Here is a 17124-nt window from a genome sequence, read left to right as displayed (position 1 = left end):
TTATTTTTTATATGTGCAACTGAACTCCTGTGACCCAGCAATTTCCCTTGTGGATCAATAAAGTCTATCTAAGTCTAAGCCTAAGGGGAGTGAGGCTTAGCAAACGAATTGGAACTGTATGAGAATAACACGGGTGGTCGGAAAATATGAAAAAGCTTCAAAATGACTTTTTTATATTTGACTGGAAAACTTTGAGCCACTGTCTATGACCAAAACTGATCCCATGCTCTCTGCATGCTTAGCATTTGGAGGTGCAATGGAAAGAATGTCTTGCCTTGATGTTTATTTTTTATTTTATTTTTTTTTTAGCAAAGGGGGAAAAACATCCCACAAAAAATCTGGATGCAAATGAGAAGTGAGTGGTCTGTTTTGACTAGCGTCTGGATGCATCAGCGATCAGCGGGGACGCTGGCGTCGGCGGGCCGGAGATGGACAATGATAGATGGGGAAAGATACAGAGAGCACGGCTTGGAGTTCAAAGTCAGGTGAGACGAAGGAAACGTTGACGAGAGACAGAAAGAGACTGGGAGGTAAGTTTGAGGGGGGGCGGTGAAGTCAGACGCTGGTAGAATATAAGAGAGAGTGACAGGTGAGGAGGATGAGTGTGGGAAAACACTGGAAAAGTAGTGGAAAACAGAAGGGGAGGTAAGGTGAGGGAAATAAACAGAGGATAGAAACATCACAGGGATTGGGGAGAAAAAAAAAAGAGTTACAAGCCAAAGACTGTTAGATTGAGCATTAGATAATGACAAAATGTTAATGAGAGAAAGAGCTAGCGTTATGGGACTGACCCGAGACAGCACATGAACAGTGGCAGCAGTAACATGAGCAGAGAAGAAGCCAATGGGGAGCCTGCGCTCCTTCGGCACATGGCCTCATCCTAACCATCAACAGCCAATCACAAGGCAGGAGACGGATAAAACAAAGAGAGAGAAAGAAAGAAAGAGAATCATGCAGCAAAAGATCCACACGGTTAGCAAGTTAGAAAGCAAACATGAGCAGAAGAGGCAGAAAAATTCAGGTTAAGCAGACAAAATACTACAAGACAGATGCGGGTCCCCTGAGGGACGAGTGCGTGGGCGTCTGCATGTGAGTGTGTGCGAGACGGCGCAGGCATACGAGTTCATTCTTAAGACCGAATCTCTGACACTCGGAAAAAGACTATAGAGTGAAAACAAACAGGGCGTTCGAGCAGAGGGGTTTCACACGCAAAGACTCATAAAAATGTTTGTTTGGCTTAGATAGTCATAAGTTGAGTAACAACCCGACTGTTTATCTTTGCATGGGAAACCTACGCGGCTTTTGAGGGATTTCAAGAAAAAAAAAAAAGGGAGAGAAATGACATGTGCTGTGTAAAGATATTAGTGATGGAAAGGTGTCATGAGTAGGATTTCTTTACTGATATATGTTTCCATATCGAGAGAGAGCAGCTTAAAGGGGAACTACCGTTTGTTAAAACTTGGACCTTATTTCTGGCATAAAATACGATCGTTTACTCACCCATATAACTTGTGTAATTTGCATTCCTTCAGAAAATAATTAGATCAGCGTATATCCATATAGTGGGAGTGAGACGCAGCCTCTTAATAACGCATTATCTGCCGCGAAACTCGTTCATTTCGCCAATTCATTTCACTTCCAAAAAACTAGCAGTAGCAAATAACAGGTAAACAAGTCAAGCCGTGGTTGCGCATGCCGGGGTCTGTAGGTCAATCTACAGACCCTGGTGATGATAACAGGTAGCTCCGGAATCAACGGGGAATAGCACCAGCGTACGATAATAAAATATTGGCGAAATTAACGAGTTTCGCGGCAGATAATGCGTTATTTAGAGGCTGCGTCTCGGTGCCCCATTCACTCCCACTATATGGATATATGCTGATCTAATTATCTCCTGAAGGAGTGCATATAACACAGAAGTTATATGGGTGAGTAAAGGATCGTATTTTATGTTAGAAATAAGGTTCAGGTTGTAAAAAACTGTAGTTCCCCTTTAAGGATTTTGGACTTTAGCCAGCAACCAGAAGGAACTAGATTTTAAACTAGAAACTGTTCATTGTTCCCTAATTTGCTGCTGCCTCTGATTTTCCAAATGTTTAATCTGAAATATGCATATAATACAGCCAAATATATTTTAAATCCTCATTTCTGACCTACTTGACCCACTCAGTCCGATAACACTGCAGGTCTGCGGGTTCTAGCATCTTCCCGCTAATTGTTTTCTCGCAAGCGCCCACAATTTCCTGCCTTGGATCGCATTGTGCGCCGGTTCCAGCAGCATCAGGCAGCTGTCTTAGCGAAATTACAAACTCATGGTACGCAACCTGGCCAGCACTAAATGATACACAGACAAGATGAGGAGAGTATCTGGTGAACGTAGCGGAGCATCTAGCAGCCAAGGAGCTGAACATTCCCCTCGGGGAGAGGGAGTATTCGGCTCCTGTTGTCCAGGTGCAAAATAAAGTACAAGCCTCCAAATTTCAAACTGTTCTCCGGTAGGTTTGACGAAAGCCACTTACCTTTTCGTTATTGTCAAAGCAAACCGCGGGCCCTTTTCTGTAGCGAGGATTGAGGGCCGTTTCACATGGGTCGGGCCCATCAGCTGAAGGGAGTAAAGTCAGGAACATGACACAACTTCTGGCACTGATTCTGCATTAGTATTAGCTGCAGCAAATTTCATTTTCAGAAGATGTAAAAACGTTGATTGCTAAGTGTCCAGATCTCGCCTCGGAACAGATTTCGAGCGCATTGCTCAATACCTCAGTGATGTGGCAGTCAGTTTTCGAAGCACCGTGTTTTCCAAGAGGCTTTATCTGTGATTGACCGCAGCCATGTGTGTTTGAGAGAACATCGTAGATTTGTTTGTAAGCTATTCGGCAGTCTTGTCCCACACGACCATCTGCCACACAGATTCAGCATCCCGAGCCAGTTTGCAAATGTCAACTGCGGCGGAAATGCTCGCTCATTGTTGCGGCTGCGGGATCTGGAAATGAGTGGAATAGCGAGAATTACGGGCGTCGGTAAACAACTCTTTTTACACAGAAGCCCAGAGAAGAGAACATTGTGTCGTTCACCGCAAGCGCCCTTTTAAAGCGCGAGCAATCTGCTAATCCGCGATTATCTCGTAAGAGGACAAACTTTCAGAACATCTGCTGGCTGAATCAAACGCGCCCGTTGCTGTGTCAGGTAGAAAAAAAAAAGGATACATTTCTGTTCGTCCTGTATTAACGGCTTTGCGTCACATGATGTGCAGGTGCCTTTTGCATCAGATATGATGAAGACCAGGTTCGTCTTGGGCAGCTTTTCAGCATGGTAGAGCCTGGAGGGGGGAGCAGACACACAAGAGACCCGAGAGCAGTTGTTGACACACGGGCTTCAGGCCAGGAAAGATACAGTTTCACTGAAACATGCTCACAAGAGATGAATATTTAACCAGAAAGCAGTGAAAAGAAGGCAAATTCTAGTGTACTTATACCTTACCGAAGTAGACGGTTATTGTTGCAACATACACCAACCAGGCATAACATTATGACCACAGACAGGAGAAGCAAATAACATTGACCATCTTGTGACAATTCAATGTTCTTCTGGGAAACGTTTGGACCTGACATTCATTGGTGTGGATGTTGCTTAGATATGTACCACCCACCTAGACCAGACCAGGCATCCCCACCCCATAGCAATGACACAGGCACACACACACAAAAACGCTTTAGAAACAACTAAAAAAAAAACATGAAAAACAGTGTTGACCTGGCCTCCAAATTCACTAGATCCCAAACTGATCACGTATCTGTGGGATGATCCAATACTAATAGGACACCACAGGATACCCTCAGAAGGCCCACGTCTATTCTCTGATGAGTCACAACTGTTTTGGAGGCACAAGGGAGACCTACACAACATTAGGAAGGTGGTCATAATGTTACGCCTAATCGGTGTACACAACCACTCTTTTATCTTTAACACAACCTCAAGCGGCAAAGCACAATGTAAAAAAAAAACACTGTGCGTCCCCCCCAACTGCTTTTTATTCCTGAGGGGGCATAAACCTGTCGTGCCACCCCGCTGTCCCCCGAGGACTTTACTGAAACCCACATGTCGCCGGTGCACAAATGATTTTCTCTGCTTTTTTTATGGCGGTCGTTAAAAAGAAACGTGTGTGCGGCTAATGTGCAGGAACGCCGCGCGGCATGCGGGCAGGCACTCCATTAGGCGGCACGAGGGGGCCTTAAACCGGCCTCGTACACACACACACACACACACCCACATCCGTGCACGAACACGCCAAGACGGTGGTCCGGGCTAGTGGCTTGACTTCACCTTTATGGTATGCGAGTTTTTACAACCTTCTCTTAGTGCCATCGCTGGGGACTTCATTTGTGTGTCAAGGATGCAAACTTATCGCGGCAACTCAAACTTTACTACACTCTCTCTGTTGCGCATAAATGCCTGCCGTTTCAGCCGGCGCCGGCGCCGGCTTGCGGACGGCTTTTACCTGGAGCAGTTCTCACAGTCGACCGAGCCTCTAAAAGACAGGTTGTTGGTCTCAAAGAAGTACTGAGTCTGCTCTGTGATGCACACATCCTTGTCCTCCTTGTCCGACACTTGATCATCCATTTCAGCTGTGGAAGGACGTGCAAGCAGATTCAGGTCAAACTATATCAACATTCACTTAAAGAAAATAACACAAAATTAACACTTAGCAATGTAAAATGTAATCGTTTCTTTTTTGAGTGTCTGCAGCTGTTTCACACTCCACCGTGTTATCACGCTAGTGGCTTTGTAGCATGCAGTGGATTATTATCATCATCATTATTTATTTTTTTTTTATAGAAGCTGCCTGCTGTTGTTGGAAACTTGCTTAATGAAAGAGTCAGACAAATTGCAGGGTGTAAAACCAACGCACTGATGAGCTAAAAGACGCTAAAATGGTAATTACATAGTACAGCAGAGAGGGGAACTGCAGAGTCAGGCGATTTATCACAAAGAGGCTACTCTACACACAGTTAATGGATTCAGGGGACATATAGAAAAATGCATTTACTTTTTGGGAAGCACACATCAATTTCCTGGAGACTAACCTAAGCATAGCACGACTGCAAAGTTCCTAACCTCAACCCTGACCTTAGCATTACCCTAAATTTAACCAGTGACCCACACACGAAATGGGTGTTTCCCTAATTGGTCAATTTTGTCCTAACCAGCTGTCCTAAGTTAACCGGTCTAGAGTCGAGTGCGTGTCCCCAAAAGTTTGCAAATGGTTTTCCACGATTGGATTTGCTTTGTGACGATCACAAGAGTGAAAGAATGACCACCTTGGAGATGTATGTCTACAACAGCCAGTGAAGCTGCAGATTACTTTGATCTTTGTCTACGTACTACGTCCATTATGATGTTGTAGCAAAGTTGATCTTCGACCTACAAAATTTTCTTATTCTATAAGATGTTCATGTGAGATTTTGTCATAATTAATGTACGAACTGTTGTGGCCAAAACGTCTTGGCTGAGCACACAGTGACATTTGACCATCAGATTGGAGCGAGTTCATCCTCGCGTCCAAGTCCAGATTTGTGCCAAATCTGAAGAAATTCCCACAAGGCAAAGCTGAGATATCACCCTGCCAAGGACTGGACGTACCAACCCAAAAAACATAATGCCTTTGGTCACGGTTTAACGCTGACACATGCACAAAAAAAAATGTAAAAAATAAACACAAGGCTTTCTTTTCATAGAGGCTGTGCCAGTTTTTCTGGATAATGAATTCACTTGTCACGTAGTAGTTTGGCGGCAGCAGAAATGTCAAGAGACAGACATGTCAGAACTCGGGTAAATTACACCCAAACTACGTCCATATGGTCAAAAGGGATTAAAGTTAAAAGGAACATCTTCATCACGTCATCAAGGCTGTAATTTTGCCTTGTTTTGAAGCTGTATTCTTCTAATGCCACATTTGTCTCCGCGCAAGATATACACAAACACAGCTCCATGTCCGGATGGTCTGGTTCACATGTGCAACGTTGGAAAATCCCCCAAAGTTGAACTCTTCTACAAATAATATTCTTACTCACTTCATAATTCAGCTGTGTGGTGACTATTGTACGTACGTTGAAGCCTGAAAATAGTGTTTAATATCTTTTAAGGCCCTTTCAAAATGGCTAAAAATGAACATTTATTGCAATTTAACCTCCATTAGGAAGACATTTGAGCTGTGCAGAAAGGGGTAAATGTGCAGAAGTGGGATTAAAACCTCAAATTTTATTTCAAATTAATGGAAGCTCACCTGCGTCCAGGAAATTGGGGAATGTGATGCTGACCATCAACTGTTGCAGTATTGACCTAAGGAGCAAGAACAAATCCCAACGATGAAAAATGTCCGGATCCATTGGAACGTAACGCGGCATAAATCATAGGCGTAAACGCTAATGCAAAACCAAACTAAACTCGCAACATGTGTGTGACTTAAAGGCCGCATTGTATCCGAGTGAATATTTAATAAATTAAAAGGAAAAAAAAAAAGAAAGCCTTAATGCACGCTTTGATACTGCTGTGAATGTATTTTATTGGACGTACTGTAAAACAAGCTGTTAATGACATCAACGCGGAGACGTTGAGCATAAATCGAGGGAAGATTCTGTGGAATGCCGACTGTCTTGGGAACAATTCAGCTATTAAACAGATGCTATTCTTTGCGTCCATTTGGAGGAACGAATCCTTGCATGCTTTCCATTAGATGCCGGGTTTAAGGACTTACAAGGCTGTCTTTTATTTTTTGCTCATAGTCATTTGAAGAAAAAAAAACACAAGATGACACTCGTACTAAAAAATGGACTCACCAGGCTGCAGCTGTCGCCCACCATCCTAAATTCAAAATGTCTGCGATGGTCGGCTAGGAGGGACGTAAAAAACATGTGAATTAATACGAGAAAATCTTTAATAAATACTTGTAAATAAATAAATCAATGCCAGTTGGACCATTGGTCTGTGTTTTTTAAACAATTGCTGCTCTTTGTCCAGTCCCGCCAGGCGCAAAGACCAAAAGGTCCAGCCAGCGAGTTTCTACTTCTTCCCCTTTCCGAGGAAATTAGAGCACAATCCTCTTCAACAGATGTGAAGATAAATATGTACACAAAAACCCGGCGAGACAACAAAGTAGCACACGGTTCGAATAAAAGGCCCGACATGTTGCTTTGATTATGCCTAGCATGCGAGGGCCTTGTTTTGGTGAATCAGTGCTGTAGTCTTTCTCCTTAGCTGATGCGGGGTTGAGTCATCAGGGATCTTAACTGACCGTGTTTGAGACATCACTAACTGTAGACGGTGTCTTTGATCAGGACATATCTGCAGCTTTCATCTCACCTTCGCCACTCAGGCATGGAGTACACATTCAAACCCAAGCCGGGAAATTGCATGGTTGTGTGTGTTGTGTTTGTGTTTCCATCTGTAAGAGGATTTCTGAAAACACCTCTGAATGCTTTTATCGTCTTTAGTAGGTATCGGCTTGTTATTGGTTACGGGTGCCAGTAATTTCAGCATCAAGGGAAAAGTTTCAGCGCAAAGACATTTTGCATCATTTCTCTGTAAAGTGACGAAAAACAGCGCCTGGTCTGCATCACTTTCTGCGTTAGCTAAGACCACCTAATCCTGTTACTGTTGCTGCAACTCCCACTCTAACGCTTTCACCATACCCTCCTGCTTCCCTTCTCATCTGCTCTATCCAGATTTACGGCTCCCCGGCGAGAGACGGTCTGCGGCCGTTTGGAAGTGTGCGAGCGAGCAGGTACGAGCGCAAGTGGCATGCATGCATGCATGCGGGGGGAATGTGTGCGCGCGGATATCAAAAGGTGTGAACATGTAAGTATGCGGGTTGTTGTTTCTGGCTTGTGTGACTCACCACGTAGACGGATCGCAGGCCTGCAGCCGCCTTGCTCTCTTTCACGGGGTCGCAGAGCGACTGGTAGTCGTAGGTGCTCTTGGAGGTGAACAGCGACGAGTTGACCAGGTTTTTCATGAGGACGGGGTCGATAACGCCGAAGAAACGGCCGATCTGAAGGCAGGAGGGAGAAGGAGGTGACTTTATTTTTTCAAAGCGCTTTTGTGGCATGGTTTAGAAGAGGTTTTAGTAGAGGAATCCAAACAATATCAAGGTATAAATAATAGAGAACAAGCCTGACAGCTCAACTTTACAGGGGAAATGATTTCAGTGCACCATGGAGTGAGCAAAAAACCTTCAAAATGCACATTGCAGATGCAAGTGATTTCCTCAATATTTCTCATTTACAGAGCGCTAAAACATTTTCTTATACCGTCCAACCCCCGATGGTTAATTCTACATACAGCATGCGCGCAAAGCAGCATGTATACATGTGCAGTAAATGTTCCCACACGCTGTAAATCACCCACAAACCAGGATGATAGGCTTCAGTATAATCTGATTAACGCAGTCCACCAGGGCGGCCGTAAATTTCCACTTAGAGGAAATCTCAGCATCTCAGAGGTGTGACACGACTGCGAGCATGGAAGTGTTTAAGTATCCAGAAGGAGCGTGTACAGTAAGTAATCTGTGTGTGCTGAAGAGTTGTGCGCGAGCGTGCGTGTGTGTATGCGCTTTAGGAAACTATCCTTTTCCTTCCACTTTGCAAGGTCACCGTTAACAAGCCATCCTCCACGTATCCATTCCTCTTTAGTCTAACAGCCAAAGGATATATAAATCGTACAGCGTATAAGGTAAAGGGAGCCTTCTCTTCTTTCCCTGTGCAATAACACAATAATGAATTAACAGTCACAGCCCTGTTGGCTTGCAGGCTCCCCGAGGATCTTTTTGGAGAACGAAAAGGAATGAACTGGAGGGAGGACATAAAGAGGGAAAGAAGGCGAGAAGCTTATAGAGAGAGGGTGAGGGAGGGAGAGAAAAACCTTGCTCCTGTAGGAAATATGATTGAGGGCATGGAGCCTTTTCCAAACAAGGTTCCTGGGTTTTAGTGCTGCTGCCAAACTTCAGAGGGCAACTGATTTATCCAGCGCACACCCAGCCCTGATTGGGAAGGAGCTGAGGCCCGTATGAAAAAACATTTACTCGGGCGACAGCGGGGGCCCGGTGTTAGCGCTCAGCTCAGGACAATGAGGAGGTAGAAATGTGCACGCTTTCTGTATTTGGGTTTCGGTGGTGTGCGTAATGATGATTGTAAATGATTGTCGGTTGGGCTGTATTGATATTTGTGAAGGGTGAAGTAAGACTGATTGAAGAATGCCAACCGGACGGCCAAACCATAATCATTTGAAGTTTGGTTTATAGTTCCTTTGTCAAATCTATGCCGATCCTACACCGATCAGGAATAACATTATGACCACCTTCCTAATATTGTGTAGGTCTCCCTTGTCCCTCTAAAACACTCATCAGAGAACGGACATGGGCCTTCTGAGGGTGTCCCGTGGTGTCTGGTAACAGGATATTGTTAGTGGAGGCCTCTGTGGATCATCCCACAAATACTTGATCAGTTTGGGATCTGGTGAATTTGGAGGCCAGGTCAACACCTTGTGCTGTTGTTTCTTAGTTGTTCCTGAAGAATTTTTGTCAGGCTGCACCCTGCTGGGGATGGTTGCTGCCATTAAGGAGTTTCATTGCTATGAAGTCGGGGTCTGGTCTGGTCTAGCTGGGTGCTACATGTCTAAGTAACATCCACACAAATGGACAAACAAAACAATAGCAAGTGGAACTGAGTGGATGATGTTGGAGTTGGAGTTAATTTGACTCAGTTCACTGCAATTCAGAAAAGAGACAACACGTTGGAGGAGACGGCGCGTACGACCTTTGAACTGACTGAAGTAGAAAGCCGTTCAATTCTCTCTGCTCGCCCAGTCCCTGACAGACGTGGACCACAGTTGAAGTGAGAAGTTCCATATCTGGGCGAGGCGCCGATCAGGTTACAGGGTAGAAGATTTAATGCAGAGGTTTAAATTAAGCCGCGGGTTTATTTATTTAAGGCCAAGCTGGGTCTTGTTTAGAATATGAAGAATGTCATGCGCATTAATCAAAAGCGTATTAGTCCCTTAAGGTAACGGAATCATTCCTTAAAAGCAAGAAGGCGTTGTGAATGTGCGGAGGTTTGAGAAGAACGAAGAGCAATAACTTTTTAATTGTATCTCGTAATTGTAGTTCACTTCAGCCGTAATTGAGATGGATCGGCTGTCGTCATGTGAACTATATATGGAACGTTGTGATTACACAACAGCAAAATGAATGCAGTGATGAAGACAGCGTGAATAAGTGGTGCAGACAAGCCCTATAAGAAGCCAATGCTTGGAGCGTGGGATCATTAATTCTTCTGTCAAAAAAATCTTTTTCTTTTACTCGCAAGAAAATTATCTAAAATTATCTTTTTTTTTTTGTTTTTTTCTGGCTTAAGAAACCAGTCACAAGAAAATCTCAAGTGACATCCCTGGCTACTAATACGGTATCATTAAATTGTCACCCCATATTAAATAAAAAAAAAAAAAAAAAAGTAATTTCCCTCCCAAAGAAAACATAATTTGTGCATGATGTCAAGGCAAACATAACTACCATCCATGCCAGCTCTGATCTTAAAATGAATGTGGGATAAATTTGTAATGAGGCGTCCTTCATAAGGAAGTTATTAGTCATGACTAATGATTAGTGTTCTGTTATTAAATCGTTAAAGAATGAGTCAGAGAACCATTCTCATCGAAAAAAAAAGTGTTAGTGAGTAATTTATTAATCATTAGCAACAACTAAGCTATTTATAAAAGCTTATATAGCATGTTTGAAGATATTTTTTATTTTTCTGACAACCTAGAATACAGTTTATCTGCCTCGTTTGCGAAGGAGAAGAAAATCCCCACCTGAGTTATGTATTCTTCCCGATTGGACATCACCAGGAAGCCACCGTCATCCAGAATGACACAGTCTATGTACTGGAAACACGCAGAGATGATTAAACTGGTGTTGCATGGTCACGATTGAGAAAAAAAAAATGCGAAGTTAAACCTCTTACCGCACTGTTTCTCTCACAGCCGCAGATCTCGTCATTGCACTGAGAACAGAACGGAGCGCATGAAAAGTTACGGCATGAATCAAGTGTGAGTCTGTGAGTGTACAGATAGGATCTACTCACATTCATCCTGTATGTGGTGTTAATGAAGCTTGTCATCCACGCACTGATGTCCAACTTCACACCGACCACTGGGGGGGGGACACACACACAAAAACCAGACATCCTAGATCATATCGGACCTTTGTGTCAACTTTACACTCTGAACTTCAAAAATGCAAACTTGGCTAAAGATCACAGGGGACCGGACAGCTTGATGTGTGGTTTGTGTACGCGGTGTTTGTGTGTATGTGTCAGAGAGAGAGGGGAAAAAATGGACAAACGATGAGTAGCGGCCATTAAGGAAGAGGCTGTGAGTGTGTCTACAGGAATGGAAGTATACGGACATGCTTTGAGGTTGCAAATGTAGGTGTGTAAATAAGATGCATGGCCGTAAGTGTGTTTACGTGGAGGTGGCCGGGTAGAAGACACAAGTTGAGGAATTGTGTGTGTGCAAAATGTGTGTGTGTGTGTCCTCACCAGCTGGTTTGAGTACGGCGTCGTCAACCTTGAGGTTTACTGCTCGGCTCACCAGGACTGAGTCGTCGCTCGCTGCAAGAACGACAAAGGAAACACTGTGTGGACAACGCACACACGCGCGCACTTCACTTTTATTTCAAGGCTATTAAGATATTATGGGCTTGTGTCCACCTGTTAACGTGACATTCTCCTTAAATCACCTCGATAATATCCACTCAGTTGCCAGTTTATTAAGAATACCTAGCTAAAACCAATGCTGGCAAATTAGCAGCTCTGCAATAAATCTCGGCGAACGCTACAATCGATGATTTCGGTGGCTGGAGTTAGTCGTATTGTTGAATTGCTGTACTGTGTTACACTTACATTTGAAGCTCTTAAACTGACAATATGTGCAACACAGTGGGTGTTACTCACAAATGTTTTCTTTAGCAAGGTAGGGCGTCGGAGTGAAGATGTACAGATCATTGTCCAGACTTCGCTTGTAGAAACTTGACTCGTACGTCTCGGCTTCTTCTTTCCAGGACAGTCCAGCACTGGCAAATACACATAAGATACACGCAATCACAAACACAGTTATAATCCATAGACCCATCTCCAAATGTCATTTTCTTTCTACCATTCTCTTGAGAATAACTTAGATAGTTTATATAAGTTAATTTCAGTGTCATGTGCTGATCTGTCGTAATCTCTTTTAAGGGATACCTCAAGGATTTGTGTTGGGCCCATTGTACTTTCTCTTTAAAAGCTTCCACTCGGTAAAGTCCCTCATTAATATGATTTTAACATGCCGTTCTTATGCAGACGACACACTGACATAGCTACGTTTATGCCTCTCGAGATGATTTTGACAAATTTTAAGACGCACACACTCATAAACTACGTCTCTTTTGATTCCTGCCATACTTTCAAATCGTTTATGACATGTAAAACACCACTGTTTGCCACTATGAGATACAAGAACTACTGATCATTATGCTGTCATTGAGAGGAGGGGTGCAAGCCCCGAAGACAAAGCTCTTAAATTACTAGCTTAAGGTAAAGCTTTGGAGCTCAACCTCAATGCTGAGACGTTTAGTCGTCTAGAGAGAGACTGGAGTATAATAAAAGGAACTAGCTGAAGTGGTCTGAGGAAATGATCTGGATCCAACTTGAATGCTTCTCTGCATAACTTGCTGAAGGTACTATATATCCAGTCTGGCCTGGGAAAATCTTGCAAGTCCCCAAGAGAAGTAGCTGGGGGTATAAAAATAATGCCAACATTACCCATGCCGTTACTTATAGAACATAAAGCACTACATGGGTAAGCTGCAGCTCTCTTCGCAGACTGCATCATTATTCTTTAGCAGATAATCCCAAATACATAATCTACTCCTTCCCATGCTCCTAAATCAGCCCCGCTCCTCCATCATTTGACAGATACCTCTTGGGGTAGACTCGCGTGATCCCTCCGTCAGTGGCAACAAATCTGGCCAAGACACCGTGCCTGACGAGAGGAGAAAATAAAGCTATAAAACATGTGGTTACAAAAATCTGGAATGTGCTCTGTGCCCGCTTGACATTTACAGGTGATGCGGAAATACCTGAACCATCTGCATTCAATTCCACTTCCACTTCATTACCAGATATCGGTGCTTCACTTACTGCAGCTCGTTTTCTTTCCAAATCTTGATCAGATCTGAGGTGATACCGGCGTCCAGGAGCAATCGGTTCACTAGCTCCACGTTACCTAAAACGCAAAGTATCACATGAGTAACCAAAAACAAATGACTAACGCTGTGGTGTAGGCGGCAGGTTGGCACAGGTGTAAAAACAAAAAAACTCCTTGCAGACATCCGACATGACCACATGACAAACATAACAGGTGATAAAAGCCGCTCGCCCACTTTTTTGTGCATACCCGCCGCTTTGAACCCTCCCGACGACCTGCTTCAGTCCATTAACATCGAGGCTCGTCGATACACCCCCACCACCTCCTCTAACCTTTATGACACGCCACACACATCAGAGAAAACAGCTGGTCTAACACTTTATTTCCCTCCTTCTCCACCTTCCTCACCCCCGTGCGGTGGTTTTCATTAGGGATTTTTTATTGAAGGCAGCCCAGGAATTCCTAATGTACTTCAACTTCTTCGCCACTGCAGTGGCTTAACCAAGTAAAGCGTGTAACGACGCTCGAGCCGCCAACAGTCCACATGGGCCATTCTCCTCTGTCTCCCTCTGTGCTCTCCATGGACTCCATTAAACTAGCAGCTAATAACGGTGAACGTAATATGTCAATTGAGTGAAAAGTTTTATTGGCGTGATCATGTTGACATGTTTGAAGTGAGTTCTTAAACCAACATATTATACCATGGAACACATTAAAGGAGCGATTTCATGAATACCGGGGGACCCTTTGTCTTACTCAAAAACAACAAAAAAAAAAACGAGTGATTCATATCAATGGGTGCATGAATGCAAGAAATTGCAACGATGTTAATGCGTCGGTCAGATGTTGGGGAGAATGTCCACCGGCCCCTGATTTGTGTTTTATTGCTCCGCTCGCGCTCTTGGCTTGACGTGTCCTGCTCTTTCTCACAAACACACAGTAATTGGATGAGGTCGAGCGGCTATAGGTGGGGTGTGGAAGGCATATTACCAGCCAATATTGTGTGTGTGTGTGTGTGTGTGTGTGCGAGCGTGCATGCGTGTGTCACATCTAAGCCGACGTGCCTCACACATGTGCAGTCAGCCGTGTGATGGTCAGACTTTTAGAGTTAGCATCAAATGGGTAACACGAACACAGGGGTTCCACATTACAAAGCTTTGCCTGGTCATGCACACCAAACCATCCAGCCAGACCTGCATTTCACTGGAAAGAGAGAGACCTCTGGGAATAGCTTTTGGTTGGCACTCTTCCATTAAACGTTCAATGTGCACCTTAATGTTAAGCCAGATGGCTCGGACTTATTCATATAAACATACCATAGTAGATACTGTGGCGGCTTTTTGAGATGCAAATAGGAATCCTTTTGTAGACATCAGAGGGTGCTTTAAATACATTTTAATACAATGCAAAGTATAAAAGCTTGCACAGTTTTGTGATACTTACACATGGGGTTGTTCGGAGTCTTTGTGTCGATGTAATCATTAAACTCCATGAGGAACTCTGTGTTGTTTGTCTTGTCGTCAGGTGGTTTCAAGTCCTTACAGTAAACCCTGCAAGGAACAAAACAACCGTATAGTCACGCTGGGTCAAAGCAGTCACGTTAAATGTAAAAAAAAAAAGGTCAAACATGTTACCTTACCTCGGTGCAATAAATGTGTAGCCGTATTCATCGAACTTGTCCGCGATCAGGGTCTCGGAAACTGGCGATAAACATAAAGCGTTATTAGTTTTCCTGTTAAGTTATGAGAATTACTGTATGCAGATGAGTGGCGCGCCGCTGAGTGCAACACCTGTTAAATATTTAACCGCGCGCCATTAAGACAGAGCCCCTACGGCGACCTTTTCATCTCTTGAAGGTCTGAGCAGAAAGACATTTAGTACATATAACACGGCCCTGAATATGCTGAAGGTAATGCAAGGCCACTCTGTTAAACGAGGGGTAGATATTCATAAAAATAAAGTAGGAAAGTAAAGAAAACTGAGGCTACATTTACCGTACAGCTAATAAAACTCACAGACGGAATACGGTCTTGCAAAAACAGATTAAAACCAGGTATTAATAAGAAGAACCAAGCACACTTGGCTAGACGTGCTGGGTAACAGGACTGACAAGGCTCGAGAACAGGAGGAGAGAGATGAGAAAAGTGAAGAAAAAAATACTTGCCATCTTTCCCTGGAGTGGAAAAAATCCCAGCAGAGAGAAAGTGAGCGAACGAGAGAATCGTCCCCCGGGGAGGTAAAGACGAGAGGGAAAAGAGAGAGTAGGGGGGGAGGAAAAAAGAAAAAGACAGGGTAAAACCACAGGGGTCAAAGGTGACAATATTTTATTCACAGAGCGAGTCCTGAATAGAAATATTGCATTCCCGAACAAAAGGTTTTAGGCCTTTGGATGTAAATGGAGACAGTGCACAAAAAGAGAGGCTTAAAGTGCGGTTAGAAGGTTTTACGGTTCTGCTTGAGATGTGTTTTTAGCATTAGTATTAGCATTCTTTTGGTGATACAGTAAATCTGTGGACTGCACTGCTGAGATGGACTAGGGAATATTAACCGCAGCTCATAACCTGAAAGCTCCTCTGACATTCTCCAAAGCACATCGTGTCGACTGCTGATTATAACGTAGGGCGAAATTTCTCATGACGACATGGCTACCCCCGCGTCCTCTTCGGTGGTCAGGCTTGGCGAAATAATTGCACACATGTGGTTTTCCCCTTTGATATCTGGTCACTGCTCGCTAATCCAACAAAGTATCTAGTAATGATGGATAGCAGGGCGATTCGGGGAGTGACGAGTGAATCTATTTTCTGCACTCCCGCGTGCCTTTCTACGCTGACGATGACAGCGCTGTGAACTCATTCGAAGCGCAACAAGAATTTATTCAAAATAAGAACCGATTTCAACATCAATCAGTCTCGCACACGGAAACACGCAAGGCAAGAACCTGCACCGACTTAACAAATGCATGACAAATAGATGTGGGAATTGGGGCATGATATGTTCTCAACTTGAGTTATTAAAATGACATTTGCAGTTTATTCGCTCGCTGAGTGAGAATAAAACAGACACAAGTGCGGCTTTGGTTTCAGATAAACCACAGAGCTCGACAATGTTCTGCGGCGATTTGGGAGTCGGCGCCCACAAACAAGACTTCAAAACTGATGACAAAGCACACAGAAGGACAGACAGAAGAGACGAGGCTTAGTGTGTTAAGACAGATCCTGCCTTTCATTAGAGGTTATTTAACAAGCTCGTAAAACTCAAAGTGAGTCAAAAAAGAGAAAACTGAAGAAAACAAAGACAACTTTTGGGTACAGACTCACAGCTTTCTCCTTTATGGCTTCACCTTTAAATAATGCAAACATCCTGTCCTCTGTTCTCCTTGCTACAGTGCCAAAACCACATCTGAGGGCCGTTGGAACAGGTGGGGGGTTAAACACATACATGCATTCACAGACACACACACACACACACACCGTCTGCGACGCATTGCATGCGAAACGCTGGTTCTGAGAGCAAACGCCGGCTTGATTCGGTGTAGCAGAGCTGTCACTACTAATCAGAAGCCAGTAAATGAAAAAACACAGCTAACGAGAAATACTAAATGCTTCTGTGTTTGTGGGTCCGCAGCACCACACAGGTCGAACTGACGTTACATCCAAAGTCTGCTGAGACAGGGTTGGCGATGAGGTACAGAACAGGAGGATAATACTTGCCCAAAAATGCTGCAGGGGGTCCGACACACCAGGAATGGTCAAGAGTTGAGGAGGGCAGGAGAACATATAAAAAAAAAACAGAGGAGAGGAAAAGGGGCATTTGGAAAAGAGAGCAGGAAAGGAAATGAGCCAACAGGGTTACACAATATTTTATTCAGCAAAGAATAAGAATATTGTT

The 17124-nt window shown here is 43.9% G+C and overlaps 1 protein-coding gene across 1 annotated transcript in view; it reads right to left on the bottom strand.

Annotated features, from left to right (window-relative positions):
* Window positions 1–17124, bottom strand: part of LOC311508597 (voltage-dependent calcium channel subunit alpha-2/delta-1-like) — a 97994-nt gene that overhangs the window by 3172 nt on the left and 77698 nt on the right. The window contains exons 23-37 of the mRNA XM_084573428.1: window positions 14876–14968; window positions 14680–14786; window positions 13230–13314; window positions 13009–13071; window positions 12003–12121; window positions 11589–11660; window positions 11133–11200; window positions 11013–11051; window positions 10861–10932; window positions 7895–8047; window positions 6837–6889; window positions 6284–6339; window positions 4499–4625; window positions 3207–3319; window positions 2520–2602 (exon numbers count right to left, since the gene is read on the bottom strand). Of these exons, the coding sequence (XP_084429554.1) occupies window positions 2520–2602; window positions 3207–3319; window positions 4499–4625; window positions 6284–6339; window positions 6837–6889; window positions 7895–8047; window positions 10861–10932; window positions 11013–11051; window positions 11133–11200; window positions 11589–11660; window positions 12003–12121; window positions 13009–13071; window positions 13230–13314; window positions 14680–14786; window positions 14876–14968 (1303 nt within the window). The remainder of the gene's footprint in view (window positions 1–2519; window positions 2603–3206; window positions 3320–4498; window positions 4626–6283; window positions 6340–6836; window positions 6890–7894; window positions 8048–10860; window positions 10933–11012; window positions 11052–11132; window positions 11201–11588; window positions 11661–12002; window positions 12122–13008; window positions 13072–13229; window positions 13315–14679; window positions 14787–14875; window positions 14969–17124) is intronic.

The sequence above is a fragment of the Chelon labrosus genome, assembly GCF_963514085.1.
Source record: "Chelon labrosus genome assembly, chromosome: 23".
In the NCBI taxonomy this organism is placed as follows: domain Eukaryota; kingdom Metazoa; phylum Chordata; class Actinopteri; order Mugiliformes; family Mugilidae; genus Chelon; species Chelon labrosus.
This window is presented reverse-complemented; position numbering and strand designations above follow the sequence as displayed.